Below are 15,799 nucleotides of genomic sequence, written 5' to 3' on the forward strand. Positions count from 1 at the left end.
TATGATAGCATTCTAAGCAGGAGAAATCTGCTGTTCTTCCTTTGGCCATAGAGCAATAGTCGTCGCGTTGCCAGTCAGGGTAAAGGACATCACAGCGGAGCGCTCATTGTTCAGTGCAAGCTCATATCTCCCAGGATAAACAATACGGTCGCCAAATTCATCTGTTCTAGCGATATTGTCCAGCGAAATTGGGATCGACAATGTCTGAGAGTCGTGGGGTTTGATAGAACCAAGACGATCAAACCCAACGAGCCACTTGTTGGGGTAGGGACTTGGTCCGGCTGTTGTGTTCACGAAGGCCATGGCGGTATAATCGGACACGACACGGCCAGCGTTTTTGATACCCACTGTATAGTTCATGAAGGGGAGTTGCTCAGCCACATTGTAGCCAGCGTGAGATCGCGACAGAAGCTTGCCGATGTCGAAGGAGGTTCCGTTGCTGGTGGATCGGGAGCGTGCGAGAGATGCCTTGAACTTGGTGTAGAAAAGGCCGTGTCCGAACTCATAGACTGGCTTCCCTGTGTACCACTTGTAGGTCTGACCTGGGTTATCACCACCAGGTCGCAAGTCCATATTGGTTGCCGGGAACTGCAAAGCATACTTGGCGGGATATTGGGTCACTGTCAGGCGGCCAGCTGGTGCGCGCTTGCCGGTGATGATGTCCAGCAATGCGAGACCACCGGACTGTCCAGGATAACCACCCCACACAAGGGCGTTGACATTCTTATTGGTCTTCAGAGATGATGAGTCGACTTGGCCACCACCCATCTGCAGAACAATCAGGGGCTTTCCTAGCTGGCTCAGCTCTTTGATAAGATCAAGCTGGTTACCGGGCCAGGTGATATTCATACGGTCCATGCCCTCGGCTTCAACAGTGTTGTCAATTCCACCAGCGAAAACAATGACATCTGACTGCTTGGCAGCAGCAATGGCAGCCCCGAATCCGTCTGTTGTCTCCGAGGAGATGTTCGTGCCAAAAGCGTAGTTCACATCGAGACTCGACTTTTGCAGGGCAGCGAGCGGTGTGGTCAGGTATGGTGCATGTGCAGGATCAAAGTAGTTTCCGATAAGCCCTTGAGTGAGGTTTGCCCATGGCCCAATCAAGGCAACACTGCTAGTGTTCTTCGCCAGTGGCAGGGCGCCGTCATTCTTGAGAAGAACAATGCTCTCCACTGCAGCCTCATAGGAGATGTTCAAGGCGTCGGTCTTGACAACGTCGGACCAATCAAGGTTTCGATACTTGCTGTCCTTGCCATCGAAGTATCCCAAGCTGACCAGATTGGAATACAGACGGATGACTCCACGCTCAATGTCACTGCGAGAGATCTCGCCCTGCGCAATGGACTCATTGAAATAGTACTGGTATGACGTTCCGCAGTCAATATCAGTCCCGGCACGTAAAGAGTCAGCTGAAGCTGCAGACACATTGCCAGCGTACTCGTGGGGATTGAAGACGTTGTATACTGCGTCGCAATCCGAGGAAACGTATCCGTCCTCCACAAAGCCCCAGGTGTCGCGGAGAAGAGTCTGAAGAAGGAAGGAGTTTACGGAACTTGGCACACCGTTGACGGCGTTGTATGAAGACATGACGCTGTGTACCCGAGCATCTCTGACAGCAGTCACGAATTGAGGGGTGTAGTATTCTGCGAGATCCTGCTGGGTAATGTCCATGTCATTGCCCAGGCGAGAGTGACCTCCCCAATTTTCAATATCGTAACCCGCGAAATGCTTTGCCGTGGCAACCAACTTGAGCTTCTCAGGGTCCACGCCTCCCTGGATTCCGGTGATGTATTCGTAGGCGTATGCCGACGCAAGTAAAACGTCTTCGCCGGGGGTCTCTTGGCCACGGCCCCAGACCGGATGGCGGAAGGTGTTGATATTTGGCGCATAGACATCCAATCCATATCGGCCGACATTGTTCAGCGCTCGACCCTGGGTCGAGATAATGTCGCCTATCTGGTGGATTAAGGTCCGGTTCAGGGCGGCCATGCTGAGAATGGGAGATGGAAATGAAGTCGCCCAGCTGTACTCCCCAGAGTCGGTAAAGTTTGCTCTGTCCAAGCCATGCAAGGCCTCCGACCACACCTGGTAGGGTGGCAGACCAAGTCTTCGAACCGCAGGAATGGTATTCCCCGTGGAGTTGGTCAATTCCTCCAGGGTAAACAAGGCAACGAGGGCGGCCGCTCGATCATGAGGCCTGGCGGAGCAGTCACAGACCAGAGTTTTGCTCAATGGACCATTGGAACAGTCGGGGAAAGAGAGATCAATGGTCGCCACTGACTGAGGTGTCAGGTTAGGCTGGGCCTCTTTGTTGTAGTCGACATAACTTGTTTGGGCTTGCGCCAACGCGGTGGGCGCAAAGGCCAACAACGAGAGCACCGACTTCATATTCAAAACAGGCGTGATGTTCTCAGTCTCCTGGACAGACTCAGCGGGTTCAAACCAATTTATATGCCGTTGATGTCTGTATAGCCGGATGTAAACGCCCCACATAGAACACCGCATCGGGCAATCAACAGGGTCAATCCCCCGAAGTTTACCCCGGCATTGCTGTGACGCGGGGTTTCCCGGGTTGTTCAGCAACTCTTTAGCCTGAAATGCCCTGACGTCTGACGGTCGTTCAATGGACTGTTGTTGATGACGACCATTCCACGGCCTGGTGTACGATTGTGGCCTTGCTCGGCGCAAGCCATCCCAAGCCACCCGAGAGGCTTATTTAGCCTGAAGCAGGTTACAAACGGGAATGCCTTGGTCTGCCTGTTGATTGCGGACCGGGTGATGCAATAACAGAGTACTCAATACGGCTGATGCCGACTCGGACATCATCCCCCCCCCCCCTTAGGATCGCCCCGCGGCTTTCCCTGCCTTTCACAGTATACAGCCTATCCTGGTTTGAGATGGCTATAATTGGAGGTACTGTAAGGGTCAAAAGAAGGTGCAAGAATGGCTTCAACACTGCATCACACACTACGCTGGCTTTGAGGGCTTTGTGAATAGATTCAATACATTATCAGTACCACTCGACTAAACGTGAGGGAGCGCTACATTGAGCATGCCTCAAAATTGGAAGACTAGAAATATCGCGGAAGTATAGAATAGAATGACTTTGGAGCTGATGACACTAACAGATTTCCCCCTTTCCCCGCTTCCCCTTGCATGGACTTCCAAAGTGGCTGTTCAATGGCGCCATTTTCTATTCTGCCTAATTGATTAATATGCGAAATTCTACGTTCTCGGTATTCGGTTTCCTAATGCTGAAGCCCTGCATCGTGCATTTTGCCGTTAAGTCCGAGATCTCCATGGGTAAGGTAGGTTGCGGGTTTATAATAGTATTCTAACTTGGCAATCTAGGCTATACAGACGCGATCAAGGCTTGTAGGCCTAATTACATGTCATATGTGCCTTTCGAATGATGATATGTGTGATCAATGCGAGTGAAAAGATATGTTCAGTGGAGATAAACGCGGGTAGCAAAACGGTCCTGGTGATGATTGTCAATACCTTGTCCTTGCAATCTTCAAATGTCAGTGATCGTCAGTAGCTCGATGCTTCCGTGAGAAAAAATATGTGAATGTAGATGGAGTGTGTAGTTGGTTCTAGATACCTCATGTGGTCCGAGAACTGGTCACCATCCACGCCAAGGCTGCGAAGCTTCTGTATCGAGGGCAGATTGTTAGCTCCAGCTAGTTTGTCAATACATGACCAAGAGAGAATCAACTGGTTCAAGAGGGTCCTGGTGTTCAGATTTCCATCTCGTTGGTTGCTTCTCTTTTCGCGGCGACCATCACGCGCGTGCCACCGGGCCACAGAAGGGTCCGCCATAGGCGACCAGCGCTTGACAGGAGAGGGGTTTGCCAGTGATGGCGAAGTGGGAGACAAATAAGAAGGAGAGTTGCCCATGATGGCCAGTGCTTCAAGGTATTTGCAAAGAGAAAGGTACGTTGTTTCGTGGTCGGAGCCGGACGAATGGGGAGAATGGGATGGTGAAGAGAAACAAAGATGTCAACAAAGAAAACCCGATCAATATTCCCTTTATTCTTTCCCCCAACCACTAATCAATGGACTACGACCACTAGCTCCTTCCCTCTAAACGCTTCAGTCGCGCCTGTCCGCTTATATACATTCAGTTCCTCAAATCATACCAGCCTTACCGGACCTCTCAGGAGGAGCCTTTCGTGAATTTGTCAAGATAGAAATACTTAGTGACTAAGGATAGTAAAGAATCAATAGAAGCATACACGAAGTGGAGACACCAATTTTTGGCAGATTGCCTTACGGCGATAGGGGGACGAAGGCACGTATATTGCATGAAGATCGAAGCTTCATCAAGCCGGCATAGACTTCTAGGTAAAAGAATACTGCGTTAATTCAACAACTCTACTTTGCGGCCGGAATCACCATCTCCCACCTATATTTATACACTCCTTTCTGTTTGCAGGGCTCAGTATGTAATCTTGAAAACCCATGCAAATTGATCTGCCATTGCAATTGCACTGCTCAGAGACAAGTGTCACACTACCATCTCCTGTCTTGATTGATGGAATTTCGACCCCATGCATGTGGCCGCCAACAACAGTCAACTTGTCGCCTTCCACCCAGGGGATCGGGCTGGACAAGGTGAGCGTGGCGTTTGGTCTTATCAAGCAGTGAATATAGAAAGCATCTTGCGAAGTCGTGAATCGGATATGCTGTCCTTCTTCCGGTGCGACAACCCAATAAGACGTATCATATATAGCTTCCGCATGGCTCTTGATCCACCTACCAGCCTCCCGGAGATGTTGCTGCTCGATATCCAGGATGGTCCCATTTGCCGTCGGTCCGATATCGAGAAGAAAGTTACCATTCTTAGACACAATATCAACCAGCGTCGTGACTATCGCCGATGCATTCATGTAGCTGGCCAGAGGAGTGGCGCGATTGAATCCATAACTGTACGGATCCATGCCAGCACTGCTTTCCCATTTTTGGCGTTGAACGCCGTTGTATTGCGCATATTCCGGGGTATCAAAGTCGCCAGGGAGTCCACAACGGGCGTTCAGAGCCACTTGACGACCCTGGATCATGGCTCGATTGAACCAGGAAGAAGCAAACTCAGCAGTCTTATTGGGTCCGCCGATGTCACACCACATCATTTCAGTTCCCATATCTGCTAAGATGTTCATCTCAGGCAGCATCTTGTCGTCGATGAAGTCTGTCAGTGGCACATAGCCAGTATATGGCAAGGTCTTGTTCGTAAATGGATTCGTGGCATTCTCTGAGGGCGTTCAAAGATACACAAAAAGCAGGCCTCTCATATGCATCTTACCTCCTGGCCATTGTCCAAATCCGTATTTCTTAGTCTGGGTGGAACCATTCAGGAAGTGAGTAGTATACGGACCGGTGCAGATGGGGCTGATATTTCTTGGCAGCGTCGGACAGTTCCTGAAGAGATAAGCTTTATATAACGGTGAAATGGAGACCTTTCATACTCTGATTAAGTTTCGATGGGGTGTGAGGGCTACGGATGTCCTCGTGGAGACGTTTGCTGGGAGATCAAACAACGCATAGCCTTCGTGATGCTTGCTCACTTGCACAAAATACCTGGCACCAGCATCTGAAAAGAGATCAACCCACTCTTTGGGGGAAAACGCGTCCACCGTGAAGTTCTGGATAAAGTCATCATAAACAACATTTGGTCCATACTTGTCTAAGTGGTAACCAGAGGTATTCGTAGGGTCATTTGCTGTGTTCAAGGACCACCAGTACCTTAATTTTGTGAGAGATGAACATAACTACTTCAGTTTAAAAAATCACCATTCAGCATAATTTTCTTTAGATCCAGAGTCTCCCCAGCCTGGCACGGAGTAAGCCCCCCAATGTATGAAGATCCCAAATTTGGCGTTGTTATACCAGTTAGGTGATTCATGGCTGTAAATGGACTCGTAATTTGCCTCATATGGGTGAATTCCATAGCTTGAATTGAAGGAGTATGGCGCCGAAATAATCTTATGCTCGCTGATAGTGACTGTTGCTGGACCACGGCTGATGGGACCCCCTTTCTTGTTTTCAAGTGTTGCTTGATCTCCAGGACCCAGCCGTTTGATGATACCCTCAGTCACGATTTTGAGACCAGGTGAATGAACCTGAATGCGCACACTATCTTTTTGTGTAATGAAGGAAGACCCAACGTTGTTCACAAAAACTTCAATGATCTGAATTTTGTCGGATCCATCAATCCACTTTTGAGTGGAGCGAGCATATTGAATCTCAAGTCGTGGGATATCTGATTGAGACTCAGGCATGGGGGAGCATTGTCAGAGCAAAGACGTGAAGCTTGGTTTTCACTGAGTCGCCGCAGGCTCATTTGACACACCAGTCGAGGAATTTGGGAGGGAAAGAGACACAAGCTCCTTCGATGAGTCAAGCCAGTTGATGGTCTGCAAGATGTTGGACCGATTGAAATTCATGGTATTTTCTGTCAAGTAATGTCCGAACGAGAGGTCTGCTCCAGCGGGATATGGCCAGCTCCACCAAGCTGGAACCAAGAGAGGCCCAGATGACGTACTGCCATCACTATATTTTGCTTCGATAGATGCAGATGCCATGCCTGACTCAGAAGCTGCAAGCATCTGGTAGCTGAAATACTTTGATCTCGGGACAGGTATCTCTTGTCCTTGTACCAGCACATTGTCATACCCTGAAGCGTTGAATTTCGAAAACCGATAGTTGATGCCTCCGTATGTAAATTGAGAGGGCGGCATTCGGTCCGCTGGGTAGGAATCTGTTGACAGTCAATCTACTGCATGTGCATACACCTAAACTACTACTCACTCCCCGAGCCATCAAAAGTAGAATCATTTGGCTTCAGTCCAAATGCTCGATTGTTGAAATAGGGACTTAGGTCAATCGCCACAGAGGCATTACTGGGACTTAGATTCTTATCTTCGTTTTGTGGTTTGAAAATCACCGCTTGAGTGGTGGATATACACGCAAATAGCGTTGAAAGTGCGAAATTGAGAAACTTCATGATCAAAGGGTAAAGAGCATTCCCTGTTAGCTGTTCCCCCTACACTGGCGCATGATGGGTGTATCACATTTCATAGCGTCACAATTCCCCCTCACGACGTATAGTACAGAGATAATGGACATGTAACCTGAATCCGGGTAAACATAGTTGATCTGCATGCGGGGCGGCGGCCTTTCACCGAAACAACTCCGAATTGCACCGGCCTTTGAATTTCATTTCGGCAAAGTTGACCATGGGGGATTGAAATTGTTTTCCAGGCCCTAGAGAAATTTTTGTGATTAGTCCCCGTCGCTAGGCATGGAATCCCACAGTTGGGACATGAATCTGCTTGAATCAAAGTATGGCTCCCTTGCTGTAACTGAGAATATATATCCGTCTCGTGAACAAATGATTATGATGTCTTAAATACTCGTTCAGATGATTTTTAAAGGGTTATTTTCGATATCTTATCAAGAAAGCATCATATATACAGCCGAACATATCCCAGAAACACCCACAACGGTTAGAATCCCTGCCCCGGCTCTATCAGCCGTAGTGAGCTGCCTTTCTGGCACATCAGTGTCTGTTTTATTATCTCCAGTGCCCGCAGCAGGGTTACTCTCGCTAGTCCCACCAGTTGTAGAAGTCAGAGCTCCGCCGACATCAGAAGTAAGGAGCGCTTGCAAAACCTCCAGTGTCCCCATCTGCTGCCCAACACCGGTTGTGCCATCATACGTCCCAGAAGACCATCTCATGCCACAGCTAGTTCCTCTTTCTCCACCCTGACACTGTTTCACAGCTGCTTCTGCTGTTGGGCGTAGATATGCCATCACTTGATCGTAGGTGTAGGGTGCATATTGGGTCACTTCTGCAAGCCATCGAGATAGATACGCTTTGAAAGAAAGCTGGTCAACATTGCAGCTGCCAGTAAGCTCACATAGGGGTTCAAACATCACGTTCATGCTGGATTCGTTCTTGGAGAAGAAATGAGAGCTAGCTGCAAGCAGCCCGTCCATTCTTTCTTTCCAGACGCCGGATGTGTTTGTCGATGAATCGGATGAAAGGGAAGCAGTCTATCAAGGGGTGAGCAACGTGATTGAGCCCTCGGCATTTATACAATAATACACGTTTGCATAAAGACTATCCAGACGGAAAATTTTTCACTCACATAGTTATACATCACAGAGGTTCCGTGCAAGAAAATTCCAGCATTGTAGCTCCTGGGTACCGTGGTCAGCTAAAATGAAGCATTTGAAGATCCTTTGTAAAGTGAAATATGCCCACCAACGATTATGGTCGTGACTGGAACAGCTATCGGTTGTAGTAACTCCATCAAAGATTTCGTTTTTGTCTCCAACCAGACCAACTTTCTTGGACCATTCGTAGGACTTTGTAGCCCATTCTGCGTAGGTCTTTTTGGCTGTTAGCATTGCGTTCAAGATATAGGCGTGGGTTTTGAAACACAGTACGCGCATACCTCATTTCCAGTGTACCGTGCCAAGCGAGCGGCCATATTGAAAAAGCCACCGTTAGAAATACTGTTCTTGTAATTATACCCCGAGTTCCAAGTATAAATCTGCCAGCGTAGTCCGCCATGACATTCCGGGTCCCATCTTCCAGCTTGTTCGTTGAAGACAGCTTGAACCATGGACAGATACCCAGGGCCGGACTCGGGATTTGGAAAATTTCTCTCTGCAGCTGCCATTGCTGCAATGGCCCAGAACATTTGATCATCATTACCTTCTGTATAGGTTTGGTTTGTTGGCATGAAATCGCCTTTTTCGCCAGCTTGGTGAACAAGTGCTTGTCGTGTGATTTCAGTATATATCGTGTCCCCCGTGTATGACCAGTAGTTAACAAGAGCTCCAAAGAATGCCCCTGCTTCCCACCAGTAGTACGGGTCTGGTAGGTTTCCTGGTGTATCGCCTGTATTGTTGCCTGTATAGAATTTCACGAGGTCGTAGGCCACTGTGCTCGCTGCCGATTTGATAGATTCTAAGTGGCGCGGGTGAGAAGTTGCTGTGAATCTTTGAATAACCATCCAAACTTACCAGGACTGTCAATATCGAGAGAGATTTCAGCGGCGACAGCCTGTGAGTTCAGGCCTGTCATAGTGGTTGAAATGACAATCCATGATGTATATGTGAGAGAGCGAGCGAAATGGAGTAACATCAAGGACGATTCCGCCTTGTGAAATCAAAGCATGCATACACTATATGGAGTTGCTGTATAGTAAAAGAAGATTCAAAATCAAAGTAGAAAGACTTCCTATCACAAGGGCTCTCCGACGAAGCCGGGGCCAGAAGGGGATACTAATGACTTTGGACGAGCCAATTCCAGAAAAAGGTGCCCCATACCTAAAGGAACTTGAGGCCCATTGCTCGTAGCTTGGCAGTTACAGAGTCAATAATCAGAAATCCAAGAGCTTCCAAGCCCGGCTGTGTCTAATCCCGAGACCAACAAAATGGGGGAGAGGGCGTGGAATTGTCTCCGCCAGCGCTTGTAGGGGATATCTAGCAGACAATACACGTATACCTGGCTCAGAGAAACGAAACGCCAAGGCTGGGCAAGCTGGGCACATAGTAAAATTAGGCTGCCTGTGAATAGCTTCAAAGCCAGGTTGCTTGGCAAGGGGTAGACGCGTGGTATACTCAGGGGAACCCCCGCTGGCCGCGTGGATCTAAATAAGTATGACTTAAGAGGGCGATACGAAGCTTGAAACTGAACGTTTTCTAATATGCAGTATTCAGGTTCTCACTAGTCTGCTGTTCGACTGATGACCAAGTCGGGCCGATCCAAGTCCAAGATATAAACATGTACTTGGCGCTTGCCCATAGCCACGTAACGAGCCCCATCACCTTGATCTCTTGGCAGGTCAAATCATTTCTCAAATAAAGGAGGTCTCTTAATTAAAGAATTCGTGAAACATTGCGCCAATATTGGTCATAGAAACTGGCTTCTTCGGGTAGAAAGAGGATTCAGTCATCCTCTACTATCATTGACATGCTTGAAGTAAGGTATTGGAGTGAGACAAAAGCTCAAAGCGAACAAAATAAAAGACCGTTCGTAACTGGGTTTTTATCTTGACCGGGTACTCTACACGGTCTCACCAATGAATGTAGTAGCATGCTTCACATACCATTGCGCTGGAAATGTGACAGAATATCTAGTAGTCCAAATTTTTACCATAGCATTGGTTTATCTGAAAATTTAGCGAGTGATGGGTCAAATTCAGTCACTATATCTGGATATTGGTTATAGGTCTATATGAACATAATACCTCGTGCTTTACGAACGATCACCAATTCGACATACTTCTAAGCTCCTATAAAATGAAACTGCTGTGATTGGGGGATGACTAATGGAATGGGTCCGGCATAATCCATTGAATGATTAGATCGGCACTCCCCGCACGTTGTTCACCACCAGATATCGCGGGGATTATGAACCCCCTGCCTTTCCCCTTGCCGGGCTCTAGCCCTCCTGAATCACGATCGAAATCCAGTCGCCAGATTACTCGGAATCGCGCGAGTTACAGCTGTAGGGTTTGTAGAAAGCGCAAGGTCAAGTGTGACAAGGTGATTTTATGTGATTCTGCAATGGCTTGAGATACAGCATAGCTAATTGATCCCGCTCGTTAGGTACATCCGACATGTGGCAACTGTGTAAAAAACAATACCGAATGCATATACGATGCTTCGGCGCAAAAGAGTGAAGATGCGCGCGACACCTCTCAACATGCGCATGGGGTCAAGCGGAGGAGAGAGAATGCGCAAACATTGGAGGAGGGGGTGGATGAGCTCCAATCAATTTATGGGCATTTGAAACAAGCTGAGGCTTCGAAGAGCGAAAAATCCGACCCTCGCGCGATTGAGTCACGATTGGACAAGCTCATGTCGATGATTGAGCGTCTCGGCGGAACAAATCAAGCCCTGGAAGCTGTGGGCGAGAATGACACAACAACCGATACCAAGGTGGAACCAACGGCATCGAACGAGCCACGGTCAAGCTATTCAAATGGACATGCTACACTATCGCGACCTGCCAGTCCGCGGCGCATCGCCGCAGAATCGAGCGGCGACGAGTTTCCGATCCCGTCAGGCCGAGCTACTGATCTGGTCGATCCTGTTGGTAGTCTGAATTTGGGCCATTTGAGCTTGGAAGATGGTGGAAGGTCAAGGTTGGTGAGCTTCAAATTTACTCAATAACCATCTCCTAAACAAAGACAGATATGTCGGCACCACGTATTGGGCCTATATCTCGGATGAGGTATGTGATGAATGGCCACCTAAAGACTGAATATTCTGTAGCTAACACATTCCAGATAAATGAGCTTAATCAATTATTGAGAGATCAGAATCGCTCGCATGATCAGCCAGCCCCAGAGAGGAACACACAAACGCCAGATCCAGCTACCAATGTCCAACTGTCATGGAGGGAGTCAGTAGGTAGCTCAACACCTTCAGATACCCCACGCTCCCGGTCATTTCAGCAATCTATCATCTTTCCTTCTGGCGATTCACCCTCCACAAATGAGAAGGTAGTGGAGCCGGAAATGCTTGATCATATTCCAACCAAGCGACAAAGTCATATCCTTTATAAAGGATTCATGTCTGGTGTACACGCCATCAGTCCTGTTCTCCACCCTCCCACTATTCTAAAGCTCTACAATTCCTTCTGGGACTGGTACGACTACAGCAGCTACTCTGGTGACCCTTGCCCAAGTCCATCGTTCATACCACTTTTGTACGCCATTTGGTATGGCGGCTCAGTTACAATTTCAATTCGAGCAATCAAAGCCGAATTCAATGTGTCGTCACGCTTTGCACTCTCAACAATGTACGGCGAAGAGGTCACACGTTGGTTGACAAAGATATCTTTCCCGCGCAGCCCTTCTCTTCAAGGACTTGCGGCCTATCTCATCGTACAGACCATCGTATCAAAAGAGGAAGAACCTTTGACCAGCAGTCTTTTCGTTAGTTTGGCTATGAGAGTGGCACAGACCATGGGATTACATCGAGATCCAGCGAAATTTGGCATCAAGCCGTCCGAGGCAGAATACCGACGCAGGTTATGGTGGCATATTATGCACATGGATGGTGTCGTTGCGATGTCAAGTGGTTTGCCTCCTCTTATCAGTGACGAAAACTATTGGGATGTATGCGAGACAAGCGAAATCAAAGATACCTTGTTAGGCACTCCAGTGGCTGAACAGTATGAGAAATCCGTCGCATCTCATGGACGCCAACCTGACAACCCGGACGACCCCAACCTTTGTGGTGGGCCATCTATGGTCAATGTGTACTACCTTACTGCAAGAGGAAAATATGCTATGGCTCGTGAGTTTGAGTTCCCTATCAGACGTGCAGCAGCTAATCAACTCTTCAGGTGCTGTCCGACGCATACTTAAAATTCAGCTTGGAACTAAGCCTCTTCTCAGACAAGACATGGAAGAACTTCGAACTATACTATTAGAATTACAGCTGAAGCTGAATTCAATCATTCAGCGAATCCCAGAGGGCAAAGATCTTGATTATTCTTCAACCTCTGGTCGGGCTCTATCCATGTCCAAGTCCCCTGTGGATGGTCGCTCCTCTGATACAGAGCTCCCAGGCGAGGGACCGACAGGATGCCCCGAACAGTACCACTCTCCGGTTCTTGTTTGTTTCCATAAGTGGGCCAAAATTATTTTGTCTTTGTATATTGACAAGGTGCGCTTACTGAAAGTCCATGGTATTGTCCTTGCTGACATGATTCAAGGCATTCTGTGTTGCCTATCAACCTTTTCTCAAAAACGCTAGAAGCCGCATTTGGCCTGCTGCACGTCAGAGGTTCGTTATCGCACCATTCAAAATACTTGATATTCTAATATTCATAGTGCACTTCGACATTGTCATGGGTTCATGAAGAAGTTTATCCAACTCGCAACTGATCCCGATTTCCAGCCCTTCCAATGGAGTTGGCCTGGGTACGTCTTCATCATAAATGAGTCAATGTTCGCACTAACTTTCTTTCAAGCAATCATCAACCTATGCATGCCACTATGTATGTATCACCCCCTACCTCTCCGTCGCTCATGGCGCTAATGAAATTCAGGATCATGCTTATTGATTTGTACGAACGACCTCGTAGCCCCGAGGCATCTAGATCACGGGCATTCATCGATCGCATACTTGCTCTATCTGGTCCAGACGGAGGAGTCGTAGGTGGTGAGGATGGTGTGTCGACTCAACGACCACTAAAGGACGGAGGCCGTGAAGCTTGGGATATGATCCGCCGTCTTCGTCAAAAGGCCTGGCAGAAGGCGGGCCTCAACCCTCAAATTCTTTGGACTGAGCAGGATCAAATTCAAGCAGGTGTGTCCTCGCCAGCCGATGCTAGTGATCCGCTCTACGGCTCCCATTCCGGGTCTCCAGCAACGTCGAGAACAGCTTCTCGGGCCCCAGCACATGATCCTAAGGTCAACGATTTCAACAAAACATTCTACAACATTACTCGCTCCCACAATCTGTCGAACCTCACATCAACCTCTCCGCGGCCCAGTCCGTTGCGATATTCACAGAAACCGCAGGACAGACCCTTGTCTTCCTTCAACACATCCTCGCAACATAATCCTAAATCTACATCCAGCCCCATGCCACCCCCTACAGCTGGTCTTTATATCCCTTCGTCCTCGCCGGAATTTGCATCATACCAGGGCGTCTCTCCTCCAACCCTGGCTCAGCCGCCTTCTACCTCGACTATTCCCCTACAACAAACCCAACAATCACCATCAAGCCTTGCCCCTTCACCCGCTTTACCCTTCGTGGAAACAACTCTAAATCCCATGCCCATGGGCGACTCAACCCCGCCTTCCATGGTCGACCCCAATCTAAACTTCGACTGGGACCAATGGGATGCTGTGTTTGGGCAACATCTCCCGGTAGCAGATGATCTGATGGAACTAGACCCCGTTGCGGGTCTTGACTTTTCCAATATGGGAAATGCATCAAACACCAACAATGCTTCCGGAGGGGATATGGCTGATGTCTATCCTAATGATCTTCCACCTGTTCCTTCTCCGGGTAATATGAATTTCCCACCGTCCTGGAATGGAAATAGCCCTAGTATGGAGCACTCAAATTGGTCGGGTTATGGATAATATCACTATACAAAAACACAGAGTGTCATTTGGACATATATTAACATGTTTGTGATGTTATACACCTAAAAGGACCGAAAATATATAGATATTGATATGATTTCTCGACTCTCTAGGCATTGTCAGATTTATATGGCAGATGCAGTAAACACGTGGGTGGCTCTGTGGTCTATGCGTCTGTTTGGTTCCACTTGATCAGTTGCGGGATTGGCAAGATTGTCAGGGGTTTCCGGGGCTATCCCCACCAGCGAATTACGGATGGTTGAGGTGTCTATGTTGGGTGGTGCACTATTGGGAGATTACAAGGATAAGGCTAGAAATTGAAAGAAATACGAAAGAAGTCCAAAATGAAGACGTAAGTAGATGATGAATTCATGAGGCGTAACTCTTGACCCAATGGATCACTCAATCAGGATATAAAGAACATGAGAGCATTAAGGACCAGACGCAGACCCAAGATGGGTATGTAATTGCGTTGCGTCTGGTCTGGAAGTCTCACTCTTCCCTGCAGGGTATTTGTTCGTGAGATGCATTTCTTTTTATTGCCGCCTGCATTAGATCCACAACTATCTAGACCTTCTCCTCCTTGAGGCCGTCGGCCCAGACGGTAGCGTAGGGGGTGACACCATCCTCACGGAAATCGATGAGGACGTACATGGCATCACCGTTCATGGACTCACCCATGAGGAGATCGTAGTTGTCGTAGTTGGCGGTGACCTTCTTCATGGCAACCTTGACCTTCTCCTGCCAGGCCTTGAGCTCCTCGGGGGTCTTGGTCTCGGCGACACGCTTGTTGAGCTTCTTGATGTAGCCTGTGAAAGAGTGTGGATTAGCCATCGGTACAGGTCATGGAGAAGCGGATCAGCATACCCTTGAGGTAGGACTTGTAGTTCTCCTTGGAAGGCTTGAGGCCATCCTCGTACTTGAGCCAGACGAGACGGAACTGGTCCTCGATGTCGTGGACCATGACGGCCTCACCCTCACCACCCTCCTCATCGGCATCCTCAGCGGAAGGGTTGGCACCCTCAAGAGCGAAGTCCTCGTTCTTGCGCTTCATGTACTTGCGGCAATCAGCCTCCCACAAGATGTCGCAGTCCTTGGAGGGGACAAGCTTGAAGGTATCGGAGATGATCTCGTCATCGGAGACAATGTCCTAGAGGCATTGTTAGATAAATTGACCCAGAGCAGATTCACATATGAATATACCTTGTAGATAATCATTTTGGCGGTAGTAGAGACGTCTCAAAAAAAAGAATTAGAAAGTGAAAGGGAAGCGCTGGGAAAAGAAGAAAGAAAAATAAAGGAGGGGAAGAAGTTTTTTTTAGTGGCGGAGTGGGGGAATTTGGCTTGTTTGCTTCTGTCCCAATGGGGTCTGGCCGCCTTAGCGCCTGACAGTTGTTCTTCAATAAGTTAATTGGAAATAGTGATGAAACACTAGTTTCAATTACATTCTGTCTCTTGACTTGTTTATTTCCATCTCTTTTCATACAAGTTACTCTGGTATTTGATCGTGGATGATCTGCCTAACCCCGGAGAACTATAGACCTGAGTCAGCAATCAATGAGTGACAGTACCATACCGTATCTCTCCCATTCTCCCACTGCAGATCCTTCGATAACAGTACTGTACTGTCACCCTTGTCCGTTTCCGACTGGCGCCACCCGTTGCATCCG

The 15,799-nt window shown here is 48.3% G+C and overlaps 8 protein-coding genes across 8 annotated transcripts; 1 reads left to right on the top strand and 7 right to left on the bottom strand.

Annotated features, from left to right (window-relative positions):
* Positions 1–12: 12 nt before the first annotated feature.
* xlnD (beta-xylosidase XylA) lies at positions 13–2,388 on the bottom strand (the record flags this gene model as incomplete). Its single annotated transcript, XM_058460824.1, has 1 exon — positions 13–2,388. The coding sequence occupies one exon, from the start codon at positions 2,386–2,388 to the stop codon at positions 13–15; it is 2,376 nt and encodes a 791-aa protein (XP_058321401.1).
* A 1,060-nt stretch (positions 2,389–3,448) lies between these two features.
* On the bottom strand, positions 3,449–3,900 carry N7508_002759 (uncharacterized protein; the record flags this gene model as incomplete). Its single annotated transcript, XM_058460825.1, has 2 exons — positions 3,449–3,515; positions 3,605–3,900. 2 exons carry the CDS (start codon positions 3,898–3,900, stop codon positions 3,449–3,451), a joined length of 363 nt encoding a protein of 120 aa, XP_058321402.1.
* A 514-nt stretch (positions 3,901–4,414) lies between these two features.
* N7508_002760 (uncharacterized protein) lies at positions 4,415–5,174 on the bottom strand (the record flags this gene model as incomplete). Its single annotated transcript, XM_058460826.1, has 2 exons — positions 4,415–4,428; positions 4,517–5,174. 2 exons carry the CDS (start codon positions 5,172–5,174, stop codon positions 4,415–4,417), a joined length of 672 nt encoding a protein of 223 aa, XP_058321403.1.
* Positions 5,175–5,789: 615 nt separating this feature from the next.
* Positions 5,790–6,281, bottom strand: N7508_002761 (uncharacterized protein; the record flags this gene model as incomplete). Its single annotated transcript, XM_058460827.1, has 1 exon — positions 5,790–6,281. The coding sequence occupies one exon, from the start codon at positions 6,279–6,281 to the stop codon at positions 5,790–5,792; it is 492 nt and encodes a 163-aa protein (XP_058321404.1).
* A 39-nt stretch (positions 6,282–6,320) lies between these two features.
* N7508_002762 (uncharacterized protein) lies at positions 6,321–6,608 on the bottom strand (the record flags this gene model as incomplete). The annotated part of the gene is made up of 1 exon (XM_058460828.1): positions 6,321–6,608. The coding sequence occupies one exon, from the start codon at positions 6,606–6,608 to the stop codon at positions 6,321–6,323; it is 288 nt and encodes a 95-aa protein (XP_058321405.1).
* An 847-nt stretch (positions 6,609–7,455) lies between these two features.
* N7508_002763 (glycoside hydrolase family 76 protein) lies at positions 7,456–9,026 on the bottom strand (the record flags this gene model as incomplete). The annotated part of the gene is made up of 4 exons (XM_058460829.1): positions 7,456–8,058; positions 8,154–8,205; positions 8,270–8,397; positions 8,463–9,026. The coding sequence occupies 4 exons, from the start codon at positions 9,024–9,026 to the stop codon at positions 7,456–7,458; spliced, it is 1,347 nt and encodes a 448-aa protein (XP_058321406.1).
* A 1,402-nt stretch (positions 9,027–10,428) lies between these two features.
* N7508_002764 (putative C6 transcription factor) lies at positions 10,429–14,126 on the top strand (the record flags this gene model as incomplete). The annotated part of the gene is made up of 8 exons (XM_058460830.1): positions 10,429–10,563; positions 10,627–11,165; positions 11,215–11,254; positions 11,310–12,324; positions 12,374–12,696; positions 12,746–12,816; positions 12,864–12,953; positions 13,082–14,126. The coding sequence occupies 8 exons, from the start codon at positions 10,429–10,431 to the stop codon at positions 14,124–14,126; spliced, it is 3,258 nt and encodes a 1,085-aa protein (XP_058321407.1).
* A 570-nt stretch (positions 14,127–14,696) lies between these two features.
* Positions 14,697–15,347, bottom strand: N7508_002765 (translationally-controlled tumor protein; the record flags this gene model as incomplete). Its single annotated transcript, XM_058460831.1, has 3 exons — positions 14,697–14,938; positions 14,997–15,279; positions 15,333–15,347. 3 exons carry the CDS (start codon positions 15,345–15,347, stop codon positions 14,697–14,699), a joined length of 540 nt encoding a protein of 179 aa, XP_058321408.1.
* Positions 15,348–15,799: the final 452 nt, after the last annotated feature.

Source organism: Penicillium antarcticum, assembly GCF_028974205.1.
Source record: "Penicillium antarcticum strain IBT 31339 chromosome Unknown utg000003l_segment0_segment0, whole genome shotgun sequence".
NCBI classification, from domain to species: Eukaryota; Fungi; Ascomycota; class Eurotiomycetes; order Eurotiales; family Aspergillaceae; genus Penicillium; species Penicillium antarcticum.